This window comes from Phocoena sinus, chromosome 17 (assembly GCF_008692025.1).
Source record: "Phocoena sinus isolate mPhoSin1 chromosome 17, mPhoSin1.pri, whole genome shotgun sequence".
NCBI classification, from domain to species: domain Eukaryota; kingdom Metazoa; phylum Chordata; class Mammalia; order Artiodactyla; family Phocoenidae; genus Phocoena; species Phocoena sinus.
In genome coordinates, this window is record NC_045779.1 from 61,133,002 (window position 1) to 61,157,908 (window position 24,907).

Sequence of the window (24,907 nt, forward strand, 5' to 3'; positions counted from 1 at the left end):
ATGAAGATCTACAGTGGGATCTGTTACTAGTACACAGAGTCATGAACAAAGCTTTGTATACCACCCACTGCATTGGTCCATCTGCTTTCAACGGGCTTGGTTAATGAATTGTCTTGGTTTAAATTTGCTGAGCATGGCAGGATAGAACCGTGCTTTTTCTTTTATTTGCAAGAATATTTAGTAGAAGATTTTTTTAAAAAGAAGTTTTTGAAAAGGTAAGAATAGCAAAACTGGGCAGATAAATATGCCATTTATCATTTATTAACATCGTATATTTTTGAATGCCTGCTTTGTATCAAGCAATGTTCTAGAAAGCCGGGATTCTTATTTTTGGCAGTGTGTGGATTTTTCTTTAACTTTTTATTTGGAAATAATTTCAAATTTGCAGAAAACTTGGAAAATTAGCAATTGTGCCAAGAATATATGAATACTCAGGTGTACCTACTGTTAATATTTCCCTCCATTTACTCTATCACTTGCTGCTTACCTCTCTTCATAATAATTTTTAGAAAGCTGGGATATCAAAGTAAAAGCATGGGGAATCCCAGACCTCAAGGGTCCTCTGGCTTTAAGAACTGGGTAATCATGTTAGGAAAAAAAAATCACAAGTCATTATAAAGGATGCTATCATGAATGGATCTATACACAATGTTTAGCAGGACCTGTGCTACCCCTGTGTTGAGGCTTAAAGGGTGACTAGGAAGCTGTCACGGTGGCAAGTGCAGGGTGTGCAGAAATTGTTTAAGGGTTCCTGGAGCATAACAGATGAGATGCAGAGGCGCTGGACAGTTAGGAAAGATCCAAAATCTCATGGGGATTTTATGCAATACTGAGGAGTTTCATGATTAGCGAAGGTGACGGAAGCCACGTTGACCAAATGGATAAACTTTGAGTGTTTCACACTCCCTTAACTAGCTGAGAGTAGGGTAGATGCTAGGGGATGGGGGAGGGGCAAACTAGAACCTTGGAAGCATCCAGTAGAAAATATGTCCCAATAGTCCAGAGGACTTGGGATAGTCTGGGCCTGGACTAGGGCAGTGGCCATGATGGCAAAGAGCTGACTGTGAAACACAGGAGATATTTACGAGTTGGCAAAAGAACTATTGTGATCATTGACAACCAGCACTAGCAGTGACATATTCTTGTGTATTCAGCGCCTGCTGGGTGACCTTTTTTACACAAAGAGCAGCAATGCTACCTGCTGTTCTATGGCTGTTTCAATTTGAGAAATTGAACATTAGAGCTTTTTTTTTTTTTTTTTTTGCTGTACACAGGCCTCTCATTGCAGTGGCCTCTCCCGTTGTGGAGCATAGGCTCCGAAAGCACAGGCTCAGCAGTCATGGCTCACGGGCCCAGCCACTCCGCGGCATGTGGGATCCTCCTGGACCTGGGCACAAACCCGCGTCCCCTGCATCGGCAGGCGGACTCTCAACCACTGCGCCACCAGGGAAGCCCGAACATTAGAGCTTTTAATGCAAACTATGAGTAGCTGTGTGTCACCAACCGAGGGGATTAGCCCCAAGATGCTGAGGTTTTAGCATCCAGGAGACTGTTAATTCCTGGCCATGGTGCTTACAGTTCAGGTGAGCTGTTCTGCCAGGCGCTAAAATCGGAAGCAATGGGGTGTCATGTTTAAGAAACTGAGCTTGGTGACAGCCAGGCCTGGGTCTGAATCTCAGATTTCCCGTTGGCTTCAACTCGTTTCTGAACCAAGTTTCGTTGTCCATAAAATAGAGATTAGAGTACTTACGAGCTAGGGTTGTTATCGGGATTAAATGAGATACTTGCTTCACACATAAGTGGTGGAGCTAAGATTCCACCATAGATCTAGCTGACAGCAGAGGCAACACTCTCCCTTTCAACTTCTTTCCCTTTTATATTTAATATTTGCATAATTTTCATTATTTTTTAAAATGGTACACTTTCAGTTTCTATTTCCCTTTTGACCCGAGTTATTTATTTCAGAGAGAGCTTTTGAAACTCCATGAAGAAAGGCTTTCTGTGCTTTGGTTTAGTTATTGATTTTCTAGTTTTATTCCACAATCATCAGAGGATGTTGTTTGTATTACTTCTACCTTATGGAACTTACTGCATTTTTTTGTGACAATCTATGGTTAATTTGTGAATGTTCTATGTGGATTAGAAAAATAAAAGTGTACTCTTTATTATCAGGGTACAAAGACTGTGATGTGTCCAGACATCCCTTAATTATGTCATTTGGGTCTTCTGTATCTTTGTTTATCTTTTGTCCAATTGCCTTGTCTTGGATTGAGAGTAGCATTGAACTACCTAATTTTAGTACGCTTCTATTTCTTCTTGCATTTTCTGCGTATTTTGCTGTAAAGGTTGCTGCTGTGTCACCTGATGTGCATGCATAACTGCTGAATTCTGTTCCTTGTGAACTCTGGCCTTTAACATAAACCAGTTCTTCTTTGTCTTGTTCTGTGCTTTTCAGTCTGCACTTTACCCTGTCACATATCAAGATCAAAATTGATGCTTTTTGTTTTTGCTGTTAGTTTGCATTTGCCTTATATAATCTGCCCAGCCTATATTTTTGGCCTTTTAAAATCACTTTGTGTTAGGTGTGTCTCATACTCAGCACAGAGTTGAATTTTGCAGAGTCCATATTTCTGACTGGTACATTATGCTCTGCCCGGCATGTGACTGGAGTTCCATAAAATATGTTTCTTTTTTCTTTTCTTCTTTTATTCAACCAGGGTCAAGACTCAATTAAACCCCTAGTCTTTTGGGGTTTTTTCTTTTTTTCAGTTTTAATGAGGTATAACGGACAAAATTGTAAGATATTTAAAGTTCACATCATGGTGATTTGATACACGGGCACATTGTGAAAGGTTAGTTTACTGTCAGCAGTTTTGTATCTGTTTGGACCAAAATCCCCTCCTGGACCCTCTGGCTTAGCTGGATTCTCTTTTGCAGTCTTGCCCTACTGGTTCTCACACCCCAGCAGGACAGGCTTTCCCTTACCACCTAGGAGGCCCTACATATACTTATCAATGGTCAACTTGAAGAGCACCGATATAAAAGTTTAAAAATGGGAACTATATTCAATATCTTGTGATAAACCATAACAGAAAAGAATATGGAAAAGAATGTATATATATGTATAACTGAATCACTTTGCTGTGTAGCAGAAATTAACACAACATTGTAAATCAACGATACTTCAATAATATAAAATTTTTTAAAATGCATCCTCTCTATTGGCTTGACAAAATGAAGCTTCCAATATTTGAACTAAGGCCTGATATCTCCCCAAATATTCTTTACAATGTAATTAAATAATTGGGAGAAATATGATAGCATGTAAGTCCACCATTGAAAGGAACCCTAGAAATCATCTACTCACACTCTCTCCCTAATGTATTAACCACTTCTACAATATCCCGAGTTTTCTAGTCTCTGTATTTTTCTGGGAATGGTAAACTGACACTGTCACCCATTCTATAGGCATGACATTAAAGACCAGTTGTATCATACATCAACTATATGACCATAGGAACTTACGTAAGCCCTGAGCCTCAGTTATTTTTATCTGTAGAGTGGGGATGATGTTAGAAACTCAGAGGACTAAACATGATTACAAAATTCAAGGACAAGGCAGGAAATGTGAAGACCCAGGCAGGTAATTAACTGAATCCCCTAAGTGTAAGGCAAAAGGAGTGACTAGGAGAGTTCATTCCCTTTTCAAAGGATGAGACTCTACTGGGCTCCTATAGATGGGAGGCCTGCCTGCAGCAATATAGGCCTAATGATATCATTAGATCTTCTTATTTTTCTAGAAAAGGAGAAATCTGGCTTTTTTTTTTTAATAAAGTAATTTCTTATAGCCCATGTGAAAGTTGCAGAAACCTTTTTTTTTTTTTCTTTTTTTTGGGGGGTGTACCATGCAGCATGCGGGATCTTAGTTCCCTGACCAGGAATTGAAACTGTGCCCGCTGTGGTGGAACCACACAGTCTTAACCGCTGGACAACCAGGGAAGTCCAGAAATCTGGCTTTTTAATGTGAAATTTTCTGACTATTCAATGTGGCAACTAATTCAAATTTCTTTGCAACCCTAGATAGACCACTAAAAAAACATATCTGTGGGCTGGGGACACCTAAAGGCTGCCACTTTGCAGTCTCTGGGTTGAAGTAATTAGCATGCGGCCCAGCACAAGACAGCCACTGGATAAATTATGAATTCATCAGATCTGAAACCTTAGGCCTCAGACTCTTGGGAGAAAGGACTTGTTTGACTGAGTGGGTAAAAGCCCAGGGAAGAGGAAACTCAGGAACCAGGATGTCAACTGTAGGCCCAGGAAAGTGGTAGAAATTGGGGGGAGGGGAAGCAAAACAGAGAACGGGTGGGAATGGACCATCTAAGAATTCTGCCTCCTTCCCAATCTGCCTTCTCAGATTCATCTTTTGCTGATACCCCCTGGCTCGCTCATACAATGGCTGATCTCTGATCCCTATGCAGATAGAACTGAGGGGCGGGGAGCAGGGTAGACCCTGCAGCTGACTGGGGTCAGAAGGGCTAGCAGCTTCCTTAGCATAAGTTTACTGGGAAGAGAACAAAACATTTGGCTGTGAGCCAAGCAGGCAACTTTCTCCCCGCTCTTATTTCCTTTGGGTTTTCCCCATCAGCAGCTCGGAACCCAGCCAAATACTTCCTCGTTGGGTTGGGGTGGGGTGGGGTTGCAGCTGTCCCACTCATTTGTAAATAAGGGCCAGTAGAGCTGTTTCTTTTTCTAGCATTTGAATGAGGATGCAAAGGTCACCACGATTCCCCCTTCTCTGGCTCAATTTCTCTCTCTCTTCTCTACATGTCTTTTATTTTCCTTCCAGATGTATGTTTTCTGTCAGCAGAGATAAAGGAAAACTTTTGGGGGAATAGGGACCCCAAATACTGGCTCATCTTGCCTGGATTCCTTCTAATTGCCATGGATTGGGTTATATATCTATCCTGTGGCAAAGATGTCATGTATAGGCTTTGGGAAATAGCACTCCAGGCTTGGATCGAGGCCACTCCTTTTTCTCTCTTGAGGATAAAGAGAGCTTCAGAGCCGAAAAGTGTTAAGGATGCTCTCATCAAACCCTCCAAGTACACAGTTGAGAACACCGAGGCCCAGAGAGGCCTAGTTGCTTATTGTTACCTAGCATCAATAATACATAGTACTGGGGACTTCCCTGGTGGTCCAGTGGTTAAGACTCTGTGCTTCCAATGCAGGGGGCAGGGGTTCGAGCTCTGGTAAGGGAACTAAGATCCCATATGCTGCATGGTGCAGCCAAAAAAAAAAAACCAATAGGAATAATACATAGTATTATATAGCTTATATTCATGGAAGGTTTTCCTGGGCTAAGCAGTTCACATGGATTTCCTCATTTAATCTTCACAACTCAACGAGGCATTGATTTCAACTATTTCCATTTTACATACGACAAAACTGAGGTTCAGTGCTCCGAGAGACTTGCCCAAAGTTACATATACTGGCAGAGGCAGACCCAGGGAAGACACATAAGATCCTGACTCCACTGATTCAACTTTTTCCAGAACCAGAGCTTAGTATACAGATTCTTCATGAGGATAAAAGGAAGAAAAAGAAGGATGGAGGAAGAAAGAGAGGGAGGCCTAGCTTGACATATACATTCCTGCATTGTGGTCCTTTCAGGCTATTCTTTGGAAACCGTCCAGTGTTTCCAGAACACAAGTACAAGCTGATAAAAGCTCTCTTTCAACCGCAGAGGCCAAAGAGCAGCGAGATACGGAGGAGGGCGTTAGCCATCTTTACCTGTTCTCAGGGTCAGCCAAGGCCATGCTCCGAGTGACGAAGCACATCTTGAGAGGGATGCTTTTCCGGTCTCTATGGAAGGAGAAGGACTGCGATGACAGAGGATCTGAGGACCCGCTGCCTAACCGAGGGGATTCTGGCGGAGGCGTTTCCCACCCGATCTCGGATACTGGGGAGCCTTTCTTCACGTAGGGTGTGGCTTCCCGCATATACTTCACTGCAAGCAAAAAGACAACAGTAAACACTTTTCAGTACATCAGGGCTGAATTTCTGGAAAGTCTGATGGCATTTTTGAAACTTGTATTAGATAAGCTCTTAAACAGAGACTCTTAAAATCTGAACAAGATTCAGAATTTCTATTCCTTAAATTATGTACCAACGTGGTTTTTAGAACTTGCCATCAGGATAACCTGAACTTGAGAATTACTCTCAGCTTCTTTCAATTATGACAATTTCTATCTTTTCTGATTATGAGGTGCATTCTGGGAAAGAGGCTAAAAAACAAATGGGCAGAGAGTGAGAAAGCATATCTTAGGCTAAAAGACACACAGTTATTCAGTATAGATGTAGGGAATCTGGTGGCCACATTAACTATCCACGTCTCCATTATTCTGTTGAGACTCAGGGATAGGCTTTTCAATTTAATAGTATTAAGAACATATATGCAGGGACTTCCCTGGTGGCTTAGTGGTTAAGAATCGCCTGCCAATGCAGGGGACACAGGTTCGATCCCCGGTCTGGGAAGATCCCACATGCCACACAGCAGCTACGCCCGTGCACCACGACTACCAAGTCTGCTCTCTAGAGCCCTCAAGCCACAACTACTGAGCCCGCATGACACAACTACTGAAGCCCATGCATCTAGAGCCCATGCTCCGCCACCGCAATGAGAAGCCCGCGCACCACAATGAAGAGTAGCCCCTGCTTGCTGCAACTAGAGAAAAGCCTGTGCACAGCAACGAAGACCCAACACAGCCAAAAATAAATAAATAAAATTTTAAAAAATTAAAAAAAAAAGAACATATATGCAAAGAAATACATAGAAGAACACATTTTGTAATGGTAAAAATCTGTGATGGCAAAAACATTACTTGTATAAGCCAAAAACTAGAAACAACCTAAATGTCCACTAAAAAGAAAGAGGACAGGTTAAATAAATTGTAAGACGTTTATACATTCATTAAAAAAAATGAGATAGCTATAGAGGCGTTGATGTAGAAAAACCTCTAAGATCTATTAACAGTCTAAAAAAACTTTACAGAACAGTGCACATACTGTACTCATTTTGTGTATAAAATCATAGATATTTATCCTCGTAGAGCTACAACTATTTCTGGATAGAAATCCAAGAAAATGTTAACGGTAGTTAGCTCTAGGAGTGGAACTGCAAGTCAAGACGATGGAAAAATAGACCTTTACTATTCATTTATTACTCTTTTATACCATTCTCATGTTTAGCCATATGCATATATTACTTTACAAAATTTAAAGAAACAAAATCGTTTAAAAGCTGAATGGAGCAGACTAAAATTCTGCTCTTTGATAAGCTTACTAAGGTGGTATTTGCCAATTCTAAATTTAAGCATTTGGTCCTTAGACAGCTTTCAAGTTGACAGGGAAACTGGATTCTTGGAATATGCAATATAAGCTTCCATATCCTTCTCTCTGTCACTTACATGGTAAGTCCCTTAGAGGTATTTGTTATTACAAATGGCAGTGGATTGGAATGGGTGCAAACCAGGGGGCACTTCCTCCAGATCTCTGGTGATTCAATTCCACAAACTAGTGCCTTCCCTGTGTAAGACTTGGACTCAGGTTCATGGAGACTGCAGGAATAAACAATACATGGCTTCCATACTTAAGAGTTACAAAATCATGGCTGACTGTATTGGATGCTGTTGGTGTCCCGGCAGATTCTTTTCAGCAGCTAGGGCACCTATATCCTAGCTGCTGTGTGTTGGCTGAGAACAATTCTTAGCTACTCTCCTGCTCTGGAAAACTGCTCTTGGACCATCAGAAGCCGTCAAACCTGGGAGACTATAGAGCTGCTGCCCGATTCCCCAGACAGAGGCTCTGCTTCTAGGGAACCCCACCTAAGACAGTCGCATAAAACAAGTACATAAACTGTGGCATAAAGCAGAATGAGCTATAATAAGAATAAAGGACCTTGGAAGAATTCACCAGACAAATGGATCTAGGGGCTTGAGTGACAGGTTAGGTTTGCAACACTTTAATAAGCAGACCAAACATACCCACATGCATGCAATATGGATCTATATATTGGAGGACCCAAACTAAATATCAAAACCAGCCACATGAATTTAAGACAGAGGAGATGTCATTTAGCACCAACACATATTTAAGAAGAAGATTTCAGAATTTTCACTGAATATAAGTGCAACTGGGAGAAAACAGCTCCATGGTTGCTGCAAACCTGTTAGCACAGGTTGCAGTAACAGAAGAAGAAAGGTGATTCATGGACAGTGTATTTCAAGGAATATTGTTTATTTCTGGGCAGTGTATTTAAAGAGGAGCACAGACATACCTACAAACAAATGCAGAAAATTTAGTGGGACAGAATTAAGCTGTCTAAAAACTGAAATAAATTCTCTTTTGAAGGTACTGAATTTCCATCTCTAAAATGCTTTTGCAGAAGCTAGAACTCTGCTTAGCTTTGTATATTGTAGACTTATACTTATTGATATATGGGAAATTCAAGTATCAGCTGAGATTGAAGATTCTACTTTGATTGTATTATTATCCTTCTGGCTGGAGTAGGGGGGTGAGCATTGTGGAGGGGAGAATCCAGGGATGCTTCATGGAGTAGGTGGCATTTGAACTTGGCCTTAAAGGGCAGCTAGGACTTTTAAAAGTAGAGGTAAGAATAACAGTCCTTCTTTTAAATAATGTACTCTGATTTATAATTTCTATCACAATTCCATAGGAAAGGAAAATTGGACCTCAGTTTGGAAGGGGAATAAAGAAGAGCATTTATCATACTCTTCATGATGTGCCAAGTATGAAATCAGGCACTCTTCCTTAGAACCTATGTTTCCTCTGAGAGCTTTAGATGTCATCTCTCCTTTTCACCAGTGTTGGGAAGATGGCTCAGCAAAATCCCTAAATGAGTCTTGAGATCTCTGGCACCGTCCGAAAATAAGATTCAATTTCAAGGAAATAAAGGAGACTAAGAGATTATCATCATTGCTCCTAAGCAAGATACACTAAGATCACTGAACTATTTCCACATCTATCCTGAGGAAGAACTAGCAACACCACCACAATCCTGCTTAAAGTTCCTTTGTTTAGGAGTCCTGCTTCTTTTTGATATTTATAGGAAGTAGAGAAACTTGTTCTTGGGTATAGCAACGAGAGCAAAAGAAAACTGTCTTGGATTTGTCCAGAGGCTCACAATTTCTGGCCCAAGGGAAGTAATAAAATTGTCAGACTATCCCTTCTGAGGGATATTACAAGTAGTTTCTACAAGATTTGGCCATCAGTTATGAGCATAATTCTACTGTCAAGCAGTGCCCTCTCCAATCACCAAGTGAGGCCTGAGGATAAGTCCCCTCATTCAGACAGTAAAAGCACTGCAGCCATGTCTGGGTGTTGTAAAGCAGTGCCTCTAATAGGAAATTAAGAGTGTGTGAAAACTTTCCGTGGTTCTTTGTGCCTTAGTGTCCTGAAATGCCTACACATTGCAATCAAAATAATGAATGTGGTCTAATTCAGGGAGGGTAAGATGTTACCTAAGACTAGATTTGACAGCAATAGGTGCCCCGAATTACAGTGTATTAAATAATATAGAGGTTTGCTTTTACCAAAAGTCTAGTGTGAAAGAAAAGGGCTGCTAGGGCAACTCTGCTCCCTGAAGTTTTTAGGTCCTCAGGCCTCTGCTCCTTTCCTGCTCTATATTGCTAACCTGCCATCTAGTGACCCAAGAGGGCTGCTTGGGTTCCAGCCATCGTGACCAAATTCCCATCGTTAGGAAGAAGGAAAAAGTCAAAGACACACTACCCTTCCTTCAGGGTCACTTTTCAGAAGCTGACACACTATCTACTTACAACCCATCAGCCAGAATTTAGTCACATGGCCACTTCTACATGGAAAAGAAATTTACTCTTAACTCTGGACAATTCTATGCCAACCTGGCTAAAAGTTGGTGCGAGGGGAGGCTATTACTGTGGAAGAAAAAGAGAATAGACATTAGGGGACAATTCTTAGCTTTTGCCACAGGGAGATATCCCTAACCGTGCCAGCTTAACACAACTAGATTTTATAAGATATAACCACAAATAAATGTATTGGAGCAATCAGTAAAAAACACAAGAACTAGGTTTCATGAACTCTGATAAGTGTTTGTTGTGTACTAACTCACTTGAACCTCACAACAACCCTAGGATACAGACATTGCAATCATTCCCATTTTACTAAAGGCTGTGCAAAAGAGAGAGAGAGAGTAACTCACAAACTCAAGTTAGAGTGCAGGAAAGTGGCAGACACATGAGTCAAATCCAGGCAGCCTGGCTCCAGAGTCCTTACCTTTAACCATGAAGCAATACTGTTTCTCGCACTTTAAAAAAAATTAACTGGATGAGTGTGTGTGTGTGTGTCTGTGTATTTAAGCCAACGTTTTCATGTACAGGGAGAAAACATCCAGTTAAGAGGCTATTTGCCTATAACATAAGAGAGCTGGATTTTGTAAGGCTGAACTAATAAACTGGCATTTCAACAAATGCCTTTTAAGGCACTGTCGTATGTGTAATACAGGGTTTAACCTGGCAGACCTGAACAGCTAGTGTCTGCATAATTAGACCGCCATGTGCTTATAGACAGTAATTTCAGGCAAAGAACTGTTGAAACTGATCAAGAAGCAGCCAGGCCCAGGCTCAGGGCACCTCATAATCAGGACTAATTAATAAACCATGCCCTTTCTGGGCATCATGAATTAAAAACCATGGCTGAGCAATTAAAATTCCAATCTTCCCTTACAAAATAGGGGGAGAAGAGAAATGAGAAGTGGTCTTCAAACCAATAATGCACCAAGTCACTTTCAATATGTTTCCAGTTTTTCATCTGAAAGATGCACAGTTGTGAAGATTTCAAAAGAACATTCAGGAAACCCACGTTTCCAAAGGCCCCAAGTTGCCACAATTAAATCTTTGTTGAGGAGGCCAGGTGACAATTGAAAGGAAAAGCACACACAGGCTACTAATGAGGAAATGCTTTAGGCAAATCCAATCAACTCTCCTACCAGGCTGGTTTCTGAAGAACCAGCAAGTCCCTCTGTTACGTGCAAGTTTTCTTCTTAAAAATAACAACAAAACAACCAAAAAAGGGATTTCCAGATTACAGGAAGAAAAGAAATATTTCACTACTCTAGGGGATGTGAACGTGAAATGTACATTTTCTAATGTAATTAACGGGAAAAGGCATCAGCTGGAGCCAAGAAACCTGAGTATTCGGACCTTCAGTGAAACGTGCAAATTGGGGACAAGTTGGTGACAATGGGGTTTGCTGACTCAATGTAATATGCAAGAGACTTCTCTTAATGCCATTTCCTGGGTCATCTTAGGAAAGATGCAGAGGGAGATCATCAATATTTCCAAAAAGACCAAGAAATGATGAAAGAGGTAATATAAGCTTCTCAGAAACTATAGCTAATCTCTCAGGAGGCTGAGCGGTGAACTGGAAAGAGAATTGACCCTGGGAGTCAGGGACCTGGTTCCAGTTCCAGCCCTGTTGCTAACTACCTCTCCAGCCCTGGGCAAGTTATTTCACCTTCTAGACCTCATTCTCCTCACATGTCAGGGGTGGGAAATAAGGCTCCTACCCTTCAAACATTCGATGATCCCTTGGGAAATCGCTGTTAAACATTTAACATCACTGTTAAAATGTGTGCCAAATCCTTAGGCCTTAGGCAGATGTGCCTTCTGACTTTTTACCAAGCCCTATGGGCACCTGACAAATGAAAATAAACCTATGTTGAGCTTATATACTTAGGTTACTTTTTCTTTACTTTGGCATAGTGGCCTAGAAGGATCATTGTTTTCATTCACTTTCCAATATTTTTTTCACTTATATTTTGCCAGGTGGGTCCTTGAGGGTAGGGTTTTCAGACATCTGAAGGATGACCAAAGGTTCGCATGAGGTCATAAGGACATTGTGGGTGAGGATGCTGAATTTTCATATGTGGAGTCAGGACTAAAATAAACTGGTTATGAATTTGCTAAGCCTCTACTTTAAAAACTAACTCAAAAATTACCCTATTTTCTACAGCAGAGTCATTTGAGGTGACCTGCCTTGACTCTTCAACAAAGCAAGCTCACTGTCACCAGGGATGACAGGTGGACCCAGGGAAAGTATCCTATTCCATGAGTCCTACAACCACCCAGAAGGATGCTGATTGGTTTAGTTATCCATTAACTGAACAAACATTTAATGAGCTCCTGCTATGGGCATGGCCTTTAGTGTTGGAGTTATTTCAGTGAACAAAACAGACTGGGTGCCTGCCCTTGAGGGGCTTACATTCCAGTGCATATGAGCAGGATTGGGGGGGGGGTGTTTGACAATAAACAAACAGATATAGAACTCTGCTCTGAAAGAGACACCCACTAAAGGACTTGGGTCTGTCCCAATTCCTACAGAGCCATTCTGGCCCTGCCCACTTCCTATCAGTTGACTACCTCTTGGTCCCCATTGTCCGCAGACCAGCCATAGAGAAATACTGTTTAGTTCTCTGAACATGCCTCTGTTCTTTGCACATGTGTTTTCCTCTGCATGGAAAGCTTTCTGGCAAACTCCTCTTAATATCAAGTAAGTCTCAATTCAGGTAAGATTTCCTTCTTGAAGTCCTCCAGGCATGCCTCCCTTAAGCTCCAACCACGGTTTGTGGCGATCTCCACTGATATTAACAGCATCAGGACCTAAACATTATGATGACGGCTTATGCCACGCAAGGCACTGTGCTGGTTCATCTTACAAATATTTAAACACACATCACGTGCAGTCATCTGTTCACATATAGGTCTCTCTGGTGGAATCATAAGGTCCTCAAAGTTGAGTGACTACAGTAGAAGTGAAAACTCTACACTCTGGAACCACACTGCATCGTTTCAAATCTTGCCACTGCCACCTGCCAACTGTGTGAGCTTGGGACAATTTTCTCAACCTTTCGGTGGCTCCATTTCTCCATCTGTAAAGTGGGGATAAAGAGTAGTGCCAGCCTCAAAGAGTTGCTGTGAGGATTAAATGAACTAACACATATGAAGGGCTTAGAACTGAGGTCCGCACATGCTAAGTATTCATTAGTGTTAGAAAAAATAAAAAATTGATATTCTCATCTATATCCACAGCAATTAACACAAAAGTCTGGCTGTAAAACACGGAAGTTTTGAGCAAATGAAAGACAAAGTTAGTAGGATCTCCAAGATACGATTTTTCACAGATTTGTTCTTCAGGAGAAGGAGGCTTATAACAGAAGTAGCAGAGGCCAGAGAGTATCTGTCATTGATCCAAGGTTTCAAGACAAAGGAGTAACAGACGAGGCTCAGAAATCCTTGTCCTCTATCCTGAAGAATGAAGGTTGGCAAAAGCTCTTTCTGTAAAGGGCCAGATATAAAATTTGTTGGACCTTTGGGTCTTGGTCACAACTACTTCCTTCCATTGTAGCATGAAAGACACACAGATGATATGTAAATAAATCAGCGTGGCTGCATTGCAACAGCATTTTGTTTACCCAAACAGGCAGTGGGCCTTGTTTGAACAAAGGGCTTTAGAATACTAACGAGCAGCTATTGACTACTCACTATGCATCCGGCCCTACTCTAAATGTCTGAAGTATACTAGCTTATTGAAGAGCAATTCTATGAAGTAGGACTATTATAATGCCTACCTCACAAGCTAGGGGAGTGTGGCATGGAGAGCTGAAGTGACTTGCCCAAGGTCACACAGCAGCAATTGGCAGAGCCAGGATCTGACCTGAGGGAGTCCGGCTCCAAAGCCTCCAGTCCGAATCCGTGTTCTTTCCTGTACTCTGGATGCTGCCTCTACACATGGCTAGATGCTTATGCCTGAATGAATCCTGTTCGTCCAACCATGAAAATTTATAAGTCATGCTTTTAAAAAGACTTTTTTGTCTGGAATGTTTTTCTTATCCTCCTTCTCTTATATGAATCCAAATCTTACTCCTATAATTTGTATTCTCTGATGGTGGCTTTACTCTGCAGAGTACACAAAGCATTTAGAGCACCTTATAAACAGATAAAATATACATATTTGGCTTTACAGAAAGAAAAAGACAAGCCTGGCAAAAAGGAGGCTGGAACCACTAGTACCTTCCTCATCTGATATCCAGTTGTTATCAGTTTCCTGGTCCACATTCTCTCAGGGCCTAAAGGAGTTAATGGATGACCTAATGTATGACAGGCATCACAGATGTTGCTTTTGCTATTTTAGGTCCCTAAAGAGTTGCTGGAAGAGGGGCCTAATGCCTTAGATAACAAAATAAGGATTTAAGAGTTTCACCCAAGCCCAAACTAAATACATGAAATATAATAGGGATAAGATGGAAAGTTCTGTCATTGTGTATTCAAGATAAAAATCATTGTAACATGTAGGACAGGAGAACTGTATTATAAGCAGTTTTGTGCGTAGAAAGGTTCTAGGGATGGCCATGGTTATGACTGCATAATAAAGTAATAGGACATTAGGCTCCAATGATACATGTATAGTGTTCAGAAGAGGACAGTTCCCCCTTTGTCACCTTGATCAGCCTATACCTGAAGCCCAAATGGGTTAGACAATGTTCAAATGAGGGTAAAGAGGGTAATCGGCTTGTCAAAGATTCAGGAAATAAAGAAAACATAGGTTAAATGAGAGGCATTAGCTCATAGTAGTGAAGAGCATAAACTCTGGAATCTGACGGCTGGGGTCCAACCCCTAGCTTTTCTATCACCAAGCTCTTGAGTAAATAACTTAGTTTTTCATGTGTTATTTCTTTCACCTATCTCATAGGTATTGTGAGGATTAAATGAGTTAATATAAGTAAAAAAACTTCTAAGGAACTTGGCATAGTAAACACCATAAGGGTCAGTTACCATTATTAGAAGGTAACCTAGAAAAGCGAAGATTGATGGGGCCTAAAGAACAGAAAGCTGTGCCAAACTCACTTTGTGTATCTCTGCAGGGTAGAGCCACAGTCAGTGAAGACAAATTATAGATGCTATATTTGGGTTCAGTGTAAGTAAACACTGTGAAGTAGTGAGTTCGCTATTGCTAGTAACATTCAAGCAGAAACTGGATGAGCTATCTCCCACGTTGCAGAAAAGATTCTTTTACTCTGCAGAAGAACAGATTGCTTCTAAAATCCCTTCAAGCTGTCATGTTCTATGTTCTTCCTGGAATGTGGTTCATTAAGATGCGGAATCCAATGACTCCAGTACAGTGAGGGCAGGTCATGGTTGTATACCATGCAAAGTCATGCTGTACATTTCTTTGTTATTATATGCTTATTAGCTACATATTAGTTATGTAACAATGGGACAATTTGTTACAATATCTAAATCTTAGAATTCTCATTTAGAAAATGAGGAAAACAGTGTCTTCTTTAGAGAGACGATAAAATGAACTAGTTTAATAAATGGGCTCTAGAGTCACAGAATCTGGGTTCGAACCCCAAATCTTCTACTTTACAAGCTGGGCTTCTTTGAGCAAGGTATGTAACCTCTCTGAACCTCAGTTACCTCACCTGATAATAATACGACCTATCTTGTAGAACTGTCATGAGGGTTAAATAATTTTTAAAATGTATGCAAAGCCATTAGAACAGTGCCTGGCACATCCTTGGCACTCACATACAACTATTGCTATTATGTTGCTGTTACTGTTGTTAGGAAATTTAAATGAGAACATGTATTGCAAGAATACCAATCTCTTTTCTAACTCTAGGAACTGTCAAAATCAGCAGTGCATAAAGTATCATTTCATTCATGCATTTACTGCACATAAATTAAATCTGGGGTTTGCTACAGCATATAATTCAATACACACACACAACTGGACTGAAGCGTATTCATTAGGTATTAATAAGTACTTGAGAGAATATGGATTAACAATGTCTACAGACTTGATCCTCCAACAACTTGCCAGTAAGCTCTTCACCATCGCAAATAATCATAGTTTCTCTTCCTTCGGAAAATACAGTAACTTTTAACAGCTATACCCTAACATCTGAAGACAGGAAATGAGTAATGGGCAGAAAGGATGTCTGAATGCTCAAGCCCTAATATTGTTCTTACTCTTTCCTAGACAGAGATCATGTGTGAATAGGACTTTACGTCAAAAGGCAGGAAGTCCTGCTCTCACTTCCTCCTGACAGGTATCTCTGGAAAATAAACTTCTATTATTCCAGATGTAGCTTGGTAATAACATCCTGCAAATCAGACTTGGGGCTCAGTAAACTTGCAGTTACTTTTCAGTGGCAGAAGCCCAGAGTCATCAAGCTTTTCCAAAAGAAACCACATTAAGTAAACAAAGTATCATTACCAACTGCAGACTCAGGCCACGTCTGAGATTTTTTTTTTCACCCTAGCCTGGATATGCTGCAGACCTAAAGCGACTGTAGAAGCATCCGAGAGTAAAGGAGATGGGGGTGCGGGCTTTGAAACATTAGGGTCCATTAAACTGGACGATGTTATGAATACCTGCCATTTTCAACAGGCTTTACCGTTTAAAACACTTCTAAGGGCACAATCTCATTTCATACTTATTGTCATCCCCACTGAACTGTGCACAATCTCCAAGTCCTGTAAGAATCTGGCTGTGCATTTATTTGCTTGAGATTTCCGTGGCCCAGGAGGTAAGAGCCTAACAACTTTCTCCACCAAATTCTACCCCCTCCCAAGCACACATACGTGCACACAAACACATCTTGCTCAACAGAACTAATGCCTATTGGTCACACCTGATGCACTGGATTCTGTCCTATAGGCCAAACTTAGCTTGACCTTGCTTACAAGTCTTTTGGGAGAGGAATTGCCAAGAACTACAAGAACCGATCAGGATGGCAGAGGAGAGGCCTAAGCAAGCTTCTTGGATCTAAATGCCAGATCCAGGAGACTAAAACCTCGCAAGTTTTTCCTCTAAGCCTCCAGAAGCTTCTCTTGACCCTGAGCAGCCAAGATAGAAGGGCTTGTTTTGTTGTTTGGTTTGTTTTTTAAGGAGGCAAGGAAGGAGTGATGGTAAGCATCAGAAAAGAGATACAACTCTTTGTAATAAAGAGACCCACAGGAAAATTTAACAATAAAAAATGTGGACAAATTGGGGTTCAGAGGGCTTAATTATCTTACCTCAAGGAAGAAGCAGATCTGGAATCTGGTCTTTTATGTTCTAAATCTAATATCTAATCGAATAAATCTAATAACCCCAGCTGTAGCAATGCAAACGATCCAACTGACATGGAGACATAGGCTAGGTTATTGTGACTAATAACTAATGAGTTGCTATTGGTGCTGGAAAAACCTGTGGATATTGGGAGGATTAAATTAATAAACATATTCTGTAAAGATTATATCAGAATTCAAATTGTCAAACTATTCCACATCACAAGGGAAAGATCTAAAAGTAGCAAAGGAAAGCCTGAAAAAATAGAGAGCCTCCTGGCATGTTTGATGAAATAAAGAGGTAACAGAAAACCAGTATTATAAATAAATAGAAGGGGAAATAACTACAGACACAAAAGAGACTAAAAAGATAATAAAATAAAACTTCAGACATATTTAGGATAATGAATTTGAAGACTTAAATGAAATGCACAAATTCCCGGGGCAGGGGGCGCGGGGATCCTTACTAAAACTATGTAGAAATAGGAAGCATGGCTAGTCCTATAACTCTTAAAGGAATAGAAACACTGGTCAATATTCTTCCCACAAAGAAAAGAGAACCAGAGTTTATTAGTGAATTCCGTCAAATTTTCAAAGAATAGATGATTCAAATCTTAATCAAATTATTTCAGAAAACAAAGAGCGAGCCTCCCCAATTTATTCTATGAAGCTAATATAACAAAACCAGACAAGAAAAATTTCAGAAAGGAAAACTGCCAACCCATTTCATTCATAAATTAAAGCAAAAATAGTAAACAAAGTATCAGCAAACCAAGCCAAATAGTATATTAGAAGACAGTACAAATTTGGATTATTTGGAGGCGAGATCAGTTAAATATAAGAAAATGTATAAATGTCATTCAGTATGTTAACAGAAGAAAAGGAGAAAACATATGATTACTTCAATCAGAAAAATCATTTTATAATATAAACCAGCAAGCAGTTTTAATGAAACAAAAAAGCCCTTTGTAAACCAGAAATAGAAGGTAGCTTCCTTAACTTGATAAAACAAAACACACACACACACACACACACACACACACACACACGCAAAAACAAAAGAAAAAAAAAAACACTTGACATCAAACATTCTAAATGAGGAAATGCTGAAAGCATCTCCTTGAAAATCAGGACCAAAATAATGATACCCATTATTACCACTCTATTCAGTATAATACTTGAGGCCCTAGGCAATGTTAAAGGACGAGAAGCAATTAAAAGTATAGGATTGAAAGGTTTAAAAAAAATGAATGAATAAATGAGAGAGTGAAGAAAGAAAGGAAAAAAGGAAAAAGATGTAAGGTAAAGTACTTAGAGCTCATTATACCTGGATTTCCATCCTGGCTGGGGTCCTAATTTTCTGTGTGGTCATTAGCAATCATTTAACCTCCAATGTTCTTAAGCTTCCTTATCTATAAAATCCAAGCTTTCAAATACCTTGGTTAATTAGGTAGACAGTGATGCCATTAAAAAGAACAGAAAATATGTGAAGAAGTACAGGTTTGGGACATGAGAGTAAACTATTTCGGTTTTGAAGATGTAAGGTTTGAGATGTAGACAGACCATCCATGAAGACAGAGATCAAAAGGCAGTAGAACTGTGAGTCTGAAGCTTTGGGAAGTGGTGAGAGCTTCACCTCAATCCCAGGGGGAGGAGGGAATATAACAGTCATAATGGTTAACACTTACTGAGCGCTAACTAAAGGTCCAGAATTTTACATAGCTTATGTCTTTTAATTCTCACAACAACCTTGAAAGATAGGTACTCTTATTATTCACAGTTTACTGATGAAGACACAGAAGTCAAATAAATTACTCTAAGGCCTCACAGCCTCAAAGTCATGGTGTTTCACTCAAGCCTGGATCTAACTGCAAAGTCCTTCCTCTTCCCCACTGTGCTGTGCTAAGCTGCCTTTTGAAATCCAAACTAATGTAGAATCTACTCTCCTGAATGAGCTCTGAGATCTTGAGCAAGTTGCTAAACCTCTCTAAGCCTGAGATTTCTCCTCTTCAAAATGAAGAAAATAATACTAATCACATGGGGCTGTTGTGTGTATTAAACCAGATACTATATGTATAGTGTCTGTTATTTTAAAAGGCGCACGTAGCTCCCTTTATTTCCAACCAAGGCAAACTCCCAGAGACAGACACAGAGAACTAGAACACTAGGACAGAGGGAGCTGGCAGGTGTGTATCACCCTAGAGTCATTTTAGGGATTCCAACCTTAGTGATATTTTCTTATGTTCCAAGTAATCCACATCTCCACCACCGCCCCCTGCCCCATCTTCTTTGCAGACAGCTAAGGGCCAAGCAAAGGGCAAGTGTAAAGATCAAAGCTTAAGAAGGAAGTAGCTGTTGAAATGAACAGATGACTTAAACTCTTCCTCCTGTTCTAAAACACTTTCTATGTTCCATGATCTAATCTGGGAGCAGGAAAGAAGAAGGAGGAGGTTGTGGGTGTTATGAAGGGAAAGCTCACACTAAACAACAGGAAAATGATTGTGTTATTCAAGAACCAATATAGTTTAGGCAAAAGATTACAGATTGAGAGTCAATCCAATCTGGCTTATGCTACTGATTCCTCCACAAATGGCTACATGGAACATTTCCTGACCTAAGTATCTAACATTTCCTAAGCCTTAGTATCTGCACCTCTTAAATGAGGCTAATACATGTAACTCATATATTTACTATAAATCTTCAATTAGATCATGTTTAGCAAATATTCAGAACACCCTGAAGAGACAGCTGGTTGACCTTGAAGGCATATTTCCTGCACTTAGAGAAGAATGCAAACCGAAAATCCTTTTGGCTTGTGCAAGGGACAAACCACTACTTGTGGTGAAACACTGGAACCAGGTGTTCATTGGCAGAGGCTAAAACCAGAGTTTTAACAAGCCTGGGACAAGCAGCCTGAAAAATATCTCAAATCAATTTTGTGGTTCATAACATTACTTATAGGCAGTACTAATATGATGATATGGTTAACTGACTCTACGTATGAAACTCAAGTTTTCTACAGGCTGAAAGAGTACTTGGACTATCTTTATGTAAATAACATCTATAAATATTGCATAGTTTTAAACAAATCATTTTAAAAAATCTTTATATACTCTAAATTTTGTTGCCCCAAGGCAAAATCTCCCCCAAATCCCTCTGAGGCAAGGTCCTACAAGCTCCGCCTCACCAGCTGAAGGGTTGCAAAATGGAAAATCCTGGTTGTGAATTATAGACTAGACATTCTTACTGTCTATCGTCCTGGGTATCCAGGCTCCGCACCATGCAAACATGCCATGCAAACAAAAGCTGCAGATGTTGTCAGGCATCTTGAACCAGAAAGTTTAAAGTATTTCTTCATGAAAAAGTATATGTAAGTGCTTTATTTCCTATCAAGCTCCAAACTTTTCACTCCTTCTTTTTTGTTCAACAGACAGTGCTTATCTAAAATATATTACCTTGTTGGACAAGCCTACAAGTCATGCAGGATTTGTGACCTGAGCCAGCTAAAGAGGGCTCTGATATATAATAATCAAACATTTATAGTCTAATATGCTATCTATAATAATAGAAGTGAAGCTGGAAAAACAAACTTCACCATCAAAGCCGTATATTCTGGGCTTCCCTGGTGGCGCAGTGGTTGAGAGTCCGCCTGTCGATGCAGGGGACACGGGTTCGTGCCCCGGTCCGGGAAGATCCCATATGCCACGGAGCGGCTGGGCCCGTGAGCCATGGCCGCTGAGCCTGCGCGTCCAGAGCCTGTGCTCCGCAACGGGAGAGGCCACAACAGTGAGAGGCCTGCGTATCGAAAAAAAAAAGCCATATATTCTGTTTATCATGTCTCAAAAAGACTTCTTTTTTTTAAATCCTTGAGTAATACTCAAACACTTTTTAAATGGACTATCCTGCTTTAAGAAAGTCTACCTACATTAAACTATGTAATATACTAATTATTTCCAAAAGATGGTCCCTTCCAGTTCTACAATCATTTACAAACATTAAGACATTTCAGTGAATCATTCCCAGAGTTCATGGAATCATAGATTTATAAGTGAATTGTACTCGGAATGAATTTTCGTCCAGAACTTGGAAAAATACATGACATTATACACACCGCATATGAAGTACATATAGTAATAAATTGTTCGACAATGCCTGTTGCCAAAACAAGGAAGTCAAGGAGAGAAGTACTGGAACTACTGACTCTTAGCTTTACATGCATTTCTTTAATATGATGATAAGTTAACTATGTAGCCACTTGGACAGGTATAGTAGAGACAAAGATTTCACATTATAATACATATAGGTAAATAATACAGTATAATACAGTAAACCTGTGAATAACACAAGGGCATTTATTCCTCCTTTAACCAAAATGGTGACTAATAATAGCAAACATTCATTGGTAATTCATAGACACCTACGGACTGTCTATGAATGGTTATATTTATGCCTCACAGAAACCCATTTTACATATGAAGATGAAGCTCAGACAGGTTTACCTGCCCAACGTCACGTGCATAGTCAGTTGCAGAGTGAGAATTTTGATTCCAGCACTAGCTATTAACCATTACACATGCTGTGAATCTGTGATGCTGGCCCCCTTCTCTTTGCTCATTCCAGTACCCACTCATGTGCTTTTGGAAAGCCATCTCTATTCCCAGGAAGAAAAGTATCTGAAAACTCACTGACCTCATAGTGGAGTCATGTAAATATGACCATTCTTGGAAATTGTTTTAGAGTGGAAAAACCTGGACTTATGAGTTACGTCACCTGGGTTGAGGCACAGTTCTCTCCACAGCTACATGACAATGGACAACTCATTTGGTCTTTCTAAAACTCAGGCTCCTCATGTATATATACTAATAGAAATCATAATTTTTAAAATTTAGGTGTAATTCACATAAAGTAAAGGGCTCAGATCTTAAACACATCATTCAGTCAGATTCGAAGAGTGCAAAATAAGACACAGAACATTTCCATCCCCCTAGAAATTTCCCCCATGCTCTTTTTCAGTCAACCCTCCCTACTGCCCACTCCTAAAGCAACCTGATTTGCTTATTCTAGAATTGTCTATAAATAGAATCATACAGTATGTATATGTGTGTCTCTGGCTTCTTTGACTCAGCGTAATAGTCTTGAGATTCACCCATGTTGTAGTGTGTGATAATAGTTCATGCCCAATGATAACAATTTGACAGAAGCATTAAAATAATGTACATTATTACCTATTAAAGGCTCTACCGAAAAACAGTTATTATTATTCAAAAGAGGAAACCCAGGAACATGAGAGTGCTAGAGCCAAGAGGAGAATATCTAAATCTATCACAGGTTGGAGTATATTTAGAGAAAGGAGTCCATTATTAGCATCTCTCATATCGCATTCTTTATATGTTTAAGGACGTCCCATGTCAGAAACACATATATTTGGAGTTTGGGTTGGAACTGGATTGAATTTAGCCTTCCAGACGAGAAATTAATTTTTTGCTATGCAGATATGCCAAGAGTATCTTCCCAGTGTATTTCTGAAACATTCCCTTTTGCCTACCACAGAGATAGCGGCCGACCTAAATCAGAAGATTACATTTGAAAGACCAGCATGTGAAAAGCCATCCATAACGCTCGCCTTCAGCAAAAGCCAAAGCTTATGCTGTCAGTTCTGGCCAGCTGTGTAATTCAATTTTTCCAAGGGAACTGGAGCCTGGCCTGCATAAGTTTGACACCAATGCTGCATTTCACAGAAGGCGATTTGGCCACAATAAATAAACACACACTAGAAAGAAACAGAATCATTGAGATGGATATTTTAAGTCCTTTCTGGCAGAGACATTCTTCACTAAAAGTATGGTCTTCAATCTAAATAGGAAGCAGATACTATTCCCAAAGAGTTTTTCCTAGAATCAGTCTTAGAGGATGAGGTGTCGGTATAAATTCCAAACCCTCAAGCAAAAAGTTCAGAAGCCTCTGTTAAGTGAACTAACAGAAGAGTTTTAGAAATGACCCCTTGTTCATGTGGCAACTTGGGCAAGAATGATGCCCTACAGGGAAGCAACAAGATATACAAAATTTATTAAAATATCAAGTCACATTTGGAGCGAGGTGCAGAAGAAAATCTCCTCAAAGTTACTGCAAGCCTGTGTAAGTTTCTCTCCTGCAGAAACAAAATCTGCTCTTACATTCAACCCAAGCCACCTCTGATATTTATTGCATTTGCTGAATGCTGAAAGGATCTGAAATGTTAAACCTCTTGATCTGTCAGCACTCTGGGATTTCTGTGAAAAGATGAGCTACATAATAGCACAAACTGGAGGAATTTCACGTACCCAAAAGATGTAAATCCCCATCACAGTGGAATTCTCTTTCAATACACAACTCTAGGAGTCGTAAAAAAATAGATCCAACCTTTATCTTGTAATTTTCTCTTCTTTTCATTTTTCCTCGACATGCATAGCTCCATTTCCTTTAATAAGTAAAGTACATTCAAGGTCATTCATTCTCAACTTAAGCCACTCACTTCTCCAAAACAAGTTTAGATTGAACGCGTGAAAGTCAAAGCGTGTGTTTGGTCTCCTTAAGCTCACAATATCCTTAGGAGAGGAACAGGGAATTTGGTTCATTATCGTGTTAATGAAGGATAAGTTGCTGATATTTAAGTGAGGTTTACAGTGTATACCTACCCAATGCTCAGGTTTCCTGATTCTCATGAAAATGTGAGGCTGGCAGTATTCAACAGAGTCCAGAAAACAACAGCAAACAAGCCTGCATCACATGAGCTATGCATGGGGTGGCGGGGGGAGAAAAGTAGTTAAAAAGAGCAACGAATAGACTTGGGTTGTATGATTTAAAGATGTCCCCTTTAAAGAAGTGATAAACAAAAGAAGATGCCTACAAGTATGATAAGCAAAGAAGATGGGGACTTGATAGATAGGACTTGAGCCATTTCTATGCAAGATTTCAAGTGATGTCAAGTACTGAGACCAACTATTTGGCAGAGACCAGAGGGTCCCATTACCAGAGGTTGAAATAACAAGTAAGAGAGGTGGCATTCTTCTCCTTTCTTGCTTCTCTCCTCCTCGTTTCACATTTATTAAGCACTCCCTGTATTCATGATATCGTCCTGCTTGCAAGGCAGGGGGGGAAACATTTTGAGAAACTAACCAGAGTCTGGACTAATCAAAAAGCCAAATCTCTAACTGATCAAGGGACTAGGGTTTCTGAGAAAGCAACGAAGAGAACTAGCTGACATCAATATATGATGGTCCCATTTACCTTGGGAAATTCCTTCTGATTTAATCCAGGTACATTTCCTCAGTCCTGGGAGAACCCCAGGAATCCTCTTCTCAGTGAGCCACAGTGAGTGATTTAAATCATCTTCTCTCTGACCAGATTCTGGGCTCCTTCATAGATGAAAAAATTTAAGTCTTTCTTCTGGCTATTTTAGGGCTGAGTTGGTACCGAATAAATGTTTTATGAATGTATAAATATATACATATATATGTATATATACATGCATATATGTAAATATATACGTGTAACTAAATCACTTTGCTGTATACCTGAAACTAACACAAACTGTAAATCAACTATACTTCAATAAAAAAGTAAATATAAAATAAATGAATGAATGAATAAAGGAATACATTTTCTCACCTTAAGCATATCTGCCACAGACTAACTGCCCAAGGATAAAGTATATAGTCTGTGTGGAATTCTATTATTATTATTACTGACAATTT

The 24,907-nt window shown here is 39.9% G+C and overlaps 1 protein-coding gene across 3 annotated transcripts in view; it reads right to left on the reverse strand.

The window, feature by feature from the left end:
* Nucleotides 1-24,907, reverse strand: part of SNTB1 (syntrophin beta 1) — a 226,021-nt gene that overhangs the window by 119,305 nt on the left and 81,809 nt on the right. For all 3 annotated transcript variants that reach the window (XM_032609750.1, XM_032609748.1, XM_032609749.1), the window contains one exon: nucleotides 5,794-6,010. In XM_032609750.1, coding sequence (XP_032465641.1) covers nucleotides 5,794-6,010 — 217 coding nt within the window. The remainder of the gene's footprint in view (nucleotides 1-5,793; nucleotides 6,011-24,907) is intronic.